Below are 9,586 nucleotides of genomic sequence, written 5' to 3' on the forward strand. Positions count from 1 at the left end.
CCCTTAGATCTTCTGCTTAGCTTACGCTAATAGGGTATATTATGCATATTATATCATGCAGGACTTTTAATTTGTCAGTAACCTGGCTCAAACGCTTTTGGTAAACTGTATGCCATTACAAAATCAGCGCGTTTAAGGTTTGTTTTCTTTAAAAATTAAAGATCTTCAGTGCCTATTTAAAATGGGTCTCAGAATGTACAAGAAGCACTGCATTAAAATTTCTGATTCATGTCTTAAAAATATTTACATTTATTTTACTCCAGTATTTCCAATTTATTTCCAGTGTTTCTGCGCTTGCCTGCTGGTCCTGACAGGCGGGTGCATGGAAACGCCTTTTCATCTCAGTTTATGTTTCAACAACTAAATAAATGCTTAAGTCTGTTTATCTGATTGTATTTTAATTACATTACAACATCGATGCTGTGAAAGGCACTGCATAAAATTGAAAATGTCACATTAACCATTCACTGGAAGTTTATTGTTATGGGAAGAAACACTAGCTCTGCATATCTCCTATTCCCGCTTGAAAACAAAAGGAGACAGAGTCTTCTCAATCTATGCTTCAAAACTTTGGGACACATTACCTTTAGAAAATAGAGCTTTATATACATAATGTTATTTAAAAATCAGTCAAACTCATCTCTTCTTTATCCTATTGATATTTTTTTAGACTCATTGACCATACAAATTAGTTTATCTATTTATTTTTAGTTTTAAATTTTATTGCAGCATATATTGTCCTGTCTCTCTAATTGTTTATTAATTTTGCCATGTTTGTAAAGCAATTTGGTCAACATTCGTGTTGTTTTAAGGTGCTATATAAATAAAGTTGACCTTGACCTTATCCAAACCAACTTTTTACCTCTATATAATATTGGTTGTCAACACCATTTCTATTGCTTATCTATTATGTTAGAAACTGTTTACATTACTCAAGTATCTTATTGGAAATGTATCCAATCTCAAAACCCAATCTCTCTAAATACAAGTCCCTTCTTTTTTTTTTTTTTTTTTTTTTTACTTTTAATGAAAAGGTAATGGGAAAAAATCTCCTCTTTAGTATTGATTGTTAATTCTGTCACATAATCTCAACATTATTGTTCATACATGTTACTCTAATTCTTGTTAATCTTAAACTCTTACAGAGTTTGACCACAAACTTTACTTGCTAGCATAAATGCTAAGAATACATGTCACTAACGACATCATGATGACAAGACTATTAAACAACCCAATAATCACTGGCAAATTCTATCTTCATTTTGATATTGCATAGATATATTTGTATGTTATACAATATAATGCTTGGTGTAAGAACATTTTATATCTAAATATTTTTAGAGAGAGAGCACAAAGATTTCAGTGCTTTAGATATACATAATTTACTGTAATCATCATACTTGTATGGGGATAATTCCATTAGTTTAAATGTAAAGGAACAAAATTGATGCAAGATTTATAGGAATGTACTTTAATAATTTTTTTTATTATTATTAATGTTGCACGAGGAAAATTGGTCATTTTATAAATATAGGAATTGATTACACAGTATTAAGACATACTGACTAAATTGGACAACAAGAAATAATGGTTTTCATCCTTATAAGACACTTTTTGGGAGAGAATATTATGTTTTTATGACCTGTGTTTCATGACTGACAGTTTTTTTTAAACATTTTTAAATAAACAAAAACACTTGAACAAAGCTGCAAAAAAATATGCTTTGGACACCATACATACAAATGTAGAATCACTCACCCTTACACTAGACAGAATCCCATCTTTTCACTTTTTTTCTTCAAAGATGAAGGTCAATGAAAACATCTTTACTCATTTATAGGCATTTGCACGGTGCATCCAAAAACATGAAAAATGCTTGCCACTTTGCTGAGCGGTCATGAGCTGTGATACCCATAAACATAACACAAATTGGGACATAACTAGACTGAATAAAAATAATCTAGTGTATAGTATTTATGGGTATAGCAGAATAGAATGAATTATAATTAGGATGATTTTGTGAATAGGATGTTTGTCAAGGTCAATTATGTTACAGTTGACATTTTTACTTTAGTATCTGATTGGAAACATCCTCAGTTTAATTAAATGCTTTCCAAACACAAGTCACTTGCTTTTTTACTTTTAATGGAGAAAAAAAAATGTTTGTAATATTGCTTGTCAAGTCTGTTGATATATTGTTCATTATAGATAGTCACACACACACACACACACACACACACACACACAGTATAATACTGTGTGTATGTGTATGTATATATATATATATATATATATATATATATATATATATATATATATACATACACTCAAATGAATAACTTTTGCTAATTTAAAAAGGCAACTAAATTTTTGAGTTTTTCGGGCCATAACTTAATTGTTTTATGTTCACTCGCTTTAAATTTGTAAAAATAAATAAATAAATAAATAAATAAACGATTTAGTTAACGTAATAGATTTGTGTTGGGTCAACATGAAGAAATTGTGTAGAACCCAGCATTTTGTAAAGTGTATTTTTACATCACAATTTCAGATGTAGGCTTGAAAATCACTGAATGGCTGTTTGTTTGTGTGTGTGTGCGTGCGTGTGTGTGTGTGTGTGTGTGTTCTTATTGATCCTCAGGTCGGCACAGTTTGAACACACGGTTGTCATCACTAGCGATGGTGTAGAGATTCTGACTAAGCTACCTGAGGAAGATTGACAGGAATGACGGGACATCTTGTGACGTGTGAGATGGATCTGTTGTTTAGAATTTGCTATTTAAATAAAATTTTCTAAACTTTTCTCCAATTTTTAATCGTATTTTTTTTTTTTACCTGTCTTAATCAAATTTCTTTTTGAAACAGCTGCACGACACTGGGTTTTTACATTTCGAATTAATGGAGTTCTAATTATTTAATGCGTGTTATTTTGTAGCCTAATGAGTTTCAATATCTCTTTACTGTTACAAACTCTTGCTTTATGATATCATCTCCGACTTAAGCATGAACACACAGGGAATGAAATGTCATTATGTCTTATTATTATGTCGGGGTTTCTCCATACATCATATTACTCCGAAGTAATGTAGTTAGCTCTGTATCTCTCCAGAGGTGATTATATTTATGGGCCATGGGTTGCAGTATGAACCATGTGTAGCGTATTAAGAATACCCTGTAATCATATCTTGCTACACGACATCATTTGTAAACTGTTTATGCTGTCTGACATTTGACGGAGTTTGAAATTTGTCCTGCTATAACAATAACAGCGTCTTAGTCAATAGGGTGTATGTGGTAGTTTAAACTATTTTACAAATATTTTACTTCTACAAAAACCACACTTGAATGACTAAATTTATTCTGAGTGAAATGAGCTAGAAAGTGCACTGACGTGCTCGAATAGTCGACTTCCATTCTGCATCTGTTTAATAAGACCGTGCCTCTATGATGTGTACAATTAAAGTTAATTACATTGTGACCCTTACTAGTTAATCCGTTGCTTCAGAGGCTGAAGTGCCATCTGGAAACTTTCCTTCTGTTTTTCTAAACCGTCCGCAAGGGTTATATATATATATATATAAATATATATATATATATATATATATATATATATATATATATATATATATATATATATATATATATATATATATATAACTTGCAGTTTCTCTAAAAAGATACATTTAAAAGATAAGTGATTAGTCATGGTCAAATATAGCCTTTTGTGTCCAAAAAATTATTTTATTAATATAACAGTGATGTTTTTTTTTTCAAGACGGACAAAGAAAAGAGAGACGAGTTTATTACACGACATAATTAATTATGGATTAATGATTACCCATATGAATTAGGCTACGTATGCCTTAATTTTCATTTACATGGCAAATGGAGAAAAAATAGTAAAGCGAATATTTGAAAAGCCATTAAATTGTAAAGATGATGCACAGTACCAGGTCGCAGTAATAATAATAATAATAATAATATTATTATTATTATTATACTTTTATCTGTATATCTTTAGATGGTCTAGTTTATGCGATTTTTATCACAATTTCTGACCGCATGGTGCCTGTCTTTCTAAGCTGTGCTCATTGAATCGAATCATAATTGCAGCCATTTGGTTTTGTGCATCCTCGCGCATTTTCCTCTGTCTGCCGCAATTACGAGCAATTTCTGGCGCTGAGGGAATCTTTTCAGTCGGACAAAAGAAAAAAGTAATAGGCGGAGAATCAATTGGCGTTTTTCTTATGTAGATACAGCGTGCAGCCTATGCTGAACCGTTTGCAGGTGTTGTTTATTCTGTCATGAAGGATGTTCTTGCGATCAATATGTCCTTAAGTAAAGTTACATTCGCAATTCGAATATTTTTCGTTTAGTTATTTCCATAATATTTTTAATTACACCTTATCTTGTCTTTTGTTTTTATTTTCATTTGTGTCTGCACATGTTGACTGTGAAATGCTGATTCTATAGCCCAAGATCCTGCAGTTCTTTCTTTAGCCTATTCTTAATCTTGTAATATATTAGTCGTCTAAATATATAAATATCTTATAGAAAAAATATAAATATTTTAATCCCATTAAATCGCAATTATATAAATAGATTATAATTCGCATATATTACATTATTGAGTACACCCCTCACATATCTCTTGTAATAAAAAAAAATATTGGATAGTTTACAATAATGTATGTGTATATACATTGGATTAATCATTACCAAAGCCAAAACTGGAACTAATCTACCAACAGTCCAAAAATTTGTAGACCTAAATTAATATGTTGGAGCAAATATTAAATCATAATTCTTGTAAATATGAAAAAAATCAATGAAATAATAAATAATAATTTTTTTTACAATATTAGAGTTTTTGGTTGCAATGTAACTCGTAAAATTTAAACATAATATTATTTTATACCTAAAGATGTTAAGTGACCAAACTTATTTCAAACGGTTTAGTAAAACTGTTTTGTTTACATGCACCGAAATATATTGTCTATTTTCACTAAAATTTGATAAAAATATTCATTTTCTAAAAGGGTGTACTCATTTCTGCTGCACTGAATACATATCTATATAGAAAAGAGATGAATGAGATCGAACAAAGTGTTGCAAATCAAATTTGTCCATAGTGACAACCCACCCAGCGCGAAAACTTGCAGCAGCTTTAACAAAACTGATTGATGCACTAGAAACAAAACCGCAAAATGTTTCGTTTCGAGAAATATTACAGAGACCCTCTCTTTCATGCAGATGTAGCTTTGAATCCAAACGGAAGCAGTCATTTGGACTCATAGTGGTGTGGTTGCAAATAAGCCCTGGCATTTCAATTACTCCCAGCTGTGAGTGTTGACATAAGGAGTTAAGCAAAACAGTTCAAATGTGCTTATAATCATAGTAGCCTTTGCCGTACCCTACATACGCCACCACAGATACCTGCTGCGTTCGAGAATGAGATGGTACCCAAAATCAGATTAAAAATAGACGTCTTTTTCAATAGGAATCAAAGGATCCGGCATCAAACCACGAAGTCCTTATTTAGAAAAACCGCGGAAGCTCAAATGAACCTCAACAGAAACAAATCATGTAAGATAAACAATTAGTAACAACAGCGCCTGAAAACGCTATTCTTTATAAATAACTTCGTGGGTAAACTTCGAGAACACAAGTGATAATGTTATGATGTTTGTTTGTTCGTTCAAGCTATTTGATTTCTTCCTCTGTATTTCATTTTTTTTATTTAACTTTAAATGCAAGTAAATATTTTAGCTATGTTGTGTTGGTTTATTTTAGAAATTAGACTAATAGTGGTTCATGAAAACAATTATATTTAGACGATTTGAGGGCCTAATTGTAAAATATGCATTCTGCGTTTTGTGATATACAAATTAATAATACTAATAGGCTAATAACAATTAACTAATGTCAATTTCCATATATGATAAAAGGCGACGTGGACATATTACATATAATGCTGCAGAATGCAAACCAGGCAGAGTCATATTAGTGGAAAGTAATGTACACTTGAGCAAGTGCTTGTATGCTTTGCTCCTATAGTAATCCGGGTTTTCCACCTATCCAGTATCTATTTTAGTTTCAAAAATATTGAAGTTGACCATGTAAAGACGTGAGGCAAGCTATGAGAACTGTGTGTCCCCGTACAAGAATAACTCAAGGCTGTGCTGGAGCTGGAAGCGAGGGCTTGAGGAGAATGTTTCCAGGGCGGTCTGCTTGAGGCGGTTTTATGTATTTTTTCTCTGGTTGAGTGGCGTTCATAAAACGTCTGGAAGAGGAGCGAGCTGACTCCAGAGAGTCTGGAGTGGGAAGAGCCCTCGCCGCACGCGGAACGCCCTCGCATCTCCTTCTGCGCATGCCAAGACGCGTCCGAATGCCAGGCGTTCCCCCTCATACCGAGAGGTACAGGATAGTACCTCTTCACCAAGACAATTTACAAAGGGATAAAAAGGAGTAGAGTTGTTGCATAATCTCTAAAGATAAAAAATATATACTTTATGCATTGTAGGAATTAGAGGAAGATATGAACAAAGAGAATCTGCATGTGTATTCTACAGAGATTCTACACCGTTAATGCGGACTGAATAAAAAAAAAAAATCTAAATTAGTCCATATGTTACTGAGTATCCATCTAATATTATCGAAGGATAATTTCAAGTGTTTATTAAAAAATCGTTGATGTCAGCTTAAAAGGATCCTTTATGGGACTTTTATGATCCAGTAAGATCTAGATTTGCTTTACAGCACAAACATATGGCAATATAAAATACTTTAAATGACAACCAAATAATGAAACCTTAACTGAGTAAAACGCACATTTAATTATTACTGCAGATTGCAAGCATTTTAATAGATTTATTACTAAACCTAATCATTTCTGTACAACACTCAAAAAGGCTACCCGTTTGTACTTGGAATGTGAATTAAAAGTATCTGATTACCATTTTCAACTGGACTAAAACAAATAAATAAATAGAAAAATAATTTAATGTGCGTTGCTCGAGCGCATTAGTCGCGCCAAAGAATTCCACGGCAATCATCTTTAACAAACCCAGCCTGAAAATAGATTTTGAAGTTAATGTTCTCCTAAAATACAAGTCCAGTGACAATAGGCCTATCATATCCTCCTACAACAGGTGTATTCGGCCATTTTAGTCCTCTGTTAGAATATGGTCCCTGTACTCATTGCAGAGCTGTGATGAGGTTGTATTAAGGTACTGGGTTGTAGATGTGTAACCGCATTTGTAGATGAGTACCAGGAATAGTTTGTTAAGAACGATGGGGCAGTGGTGTTTGGCGGCCCAGTGGGCTGCTCTGAAACTGTGTCCCCGTCGTTCTGTGTTGGGTTCGGTGGGAAATCCCAACCTGCTTGTGGCGGTGGAGAGCTGGAAGGAGAGTCACCGGAAGCAACCTGCTGGTCTGCAGGAATCTCGCCATTTTTCCACAACTTTTTGAATTTTGAGCGTCTGTTCTGGAACCATATCTTCACCTGTTGATATCCAAAAACGACGCGCAAATGTATGTTAAACATGGGATGCAGTTCTAGAAGAACTAAAAAACAGCAATGCAGAACTAAAGTCTAAACATGTTGTCAAAAAGTGCCGCGTTTTACCTGGGTCTGCGTGAGCCCCAAAGACGCCGCCAGTTCGGCGCGCTCTGGAAGCGCGAGGTACTGGGTCTTCTGGAATCTGCGCTGGAGAGCCGCCAGCTGAAAACTGGAGTAGATGGTTCGCGGTTTCCGTACTTTTTTTGGCTTTCCATTCACCATGCGCACCTCCGGTTCACTCTCTTCTTTTTCTTTGAAAATGAACCACAAAAACCATTGTAAACTATAAGAATTCAAACTGACTTTTCTTAACATTTGGTAAATCTTCAATAAGGGTAAAAGAAAACGAAGTTGTACAATGGCTGAGAGATGGTCTTACCCGGTTCAGTTGGTGTGGGTGAAGAGCTGGCTCCATACGTTCCATAAGCGCCATAGGAGGAAGCATAGCCTAAATCGTACGCTTTGGGGCTGTAATGAACATTACCCACCGTGCCAGGATGATAGGAATATGATGCCAGTTGTGCGTACGCTGTCCCTGCACAGTGACCTGTCTGTGAACTGCTGAAGAAGCTGCTGTCGGTCACCGTTGACACCGGCAGTGTTGGAGAATCCTGTGACTTGTGAACGGTGCTGAAGCTGCTCGAGGTAATATGGTTTGTATGCATATCCGAGCCAAGGCTATCCAGAACAGCGGTCATTTCGCAGGAAGAAGAGACTACTCAACGTGATCACTTCTAAAATATATTGCTGTACTTCCTAACAGTTAATAGTTGATTCAAAATCACACAACTTCTAGAGGTAGTTTGTTTTGCCTTGAGTCACATATCCATAGTTGATGGAGGGTTTGAGCTCCGCGGCGGTCTCTGCCTTGGAGATGCTACAGGCGGGCCATATACTGGGCGTCATGTGGTAAAGCGAACCAATCGGTTCACAGGCAATGCTAAGAAGCTCTGCCAGCTGAAGGAAGACATCTGACAAGTAGAAATAACAAAACATCCTACAGCTGGACTTAACATGCCTTTTCTCCATAAAGAGCTTAAAATGTAATTGGTTTGCTAAATTAATTTAAAATTTAAGCTAAACATTTTATTTTCAGATACAACACAGACCTTTTGTTTGTGTCCAAGACATTTATCTTTTTTAGGCTATATGTGTTCAGATTTTTTTATGTAGAAACTGAATTAAATAATCCGAATTTGTTTTGTTTGTGTGTTTATTGGCAACAATAACCTTTGAATGAGGAGTGCGCATATCAAATATTGAAGGATAAATTAATGTCTTGATTAAAGTATCTCTCTAGGTGAAGCAGAAGCAGCTGGAATGCCATCTATCGTTGAAATGTTGTCAGTGTATTTTACGGAAGCAGTCTGCATTCCACTGACTAATCACAGACGGCGCCAGTCTCCTCACACCCACAGGTGCGCAAAACAGCAATTATTGCCCGGTAAACACCAGGGATAAAGCGCGGAACCAGCCCTATGTGATGCTCTGTCGCGCCAAACGCCTCGTCCATAGACCTACATAGAAAACTACCTCAGTCACGAGAAGTAGCAATTTAAGTATTCTGTCAACTCAACAAACTTTGTGGCCTTCAGCTTTGCAAGCCATAATCCCCAGCTGTGATGCGATTTAAAATAGTTTTTTGTTATTTTATAGTATACTAAATATTAAATAAATGAAACATATTAGGATAAGAATAGCATATAAAGAAGCAATTTAACTGATAATGCACAGTGTGTAGGTTACAATACAGAGTTTGTAGTTTGTGGGCTGAAATGTCGGCTAAATCCAGTGTATGTATCTACACAAAATTACAAATAATAAACCAATATTCAAAAGAGTGTTCTGCTTTTCTTTTAAATTGCGCTTCCCTCAGGTATGCTGAGCCCTCAAAGGAGCTCTTGCGCCCTCTTTTGTTCATTGCTATGTATTTTTTTTGTTATATGTAAATAAAACAAAAACAAAATGTAGACATCTTTATTTATTAACTTGAATTAACTACTTCATTTATTAATGTATTTTAAT

At 34.6% G+C, this 9,586-nt stretch overlaps 2 protein-coding genes across 2 annotated transcripts in view; one reads left to right on the plus strand and one right to left on the minus strand.

The window, feature by feature from the left end:
• The window catches only part of metap1d (methionyl aminopeptidase type 1D (mitochondrial)), a 29,042-nt gene extending 26,239 nt beyond the window's left edge, over positions 1–2,803 (plus strand). The window contains 1 exon segment of the mRNA NM_001024392.1: positions 2,642–2,803. Coding sequence (NP_001019563.1) covers positions 2,642–2,720 — 79 coding nt within the window. The 3' untranslated portion in view covers positions 2,721–2,803.
• A 3,601-nt stretch (positions 2,804–6,404) lies between these two features.
• dlx2b (distal-less homeobox 2b) lies at positions 6,405–8,379 on the minus strand. Its single transcript, NM_131297.3, is given in 3 exon segments — positions 6,405–7,504; positions 7,628–7,812; positions 7,941–8,379. Coding segments are annotated over 3 exon segments (831 nt in total). The 5' UTR covers positions 8,260–8,379; the 3' UTR covers positions 6,405–7,177.
• Positions 8,380–9,586: the final 1,207 nt, after the last annotated feature.

The sequence above is a fragment of the Danio rerio genome, chromosome 1 (assembly GCF_052040795.2).
Source record: "Danio rerio strain M-AB ecotype USA chromosome 1, GRCz13ab, whole genome shotgun sequence".
Taxonomy (NCBI): Eukaryota; Metazoa; Chordata; class Actinopteri; order Cypriniformes; family Danionidae; genus Danio; species Danio rerio.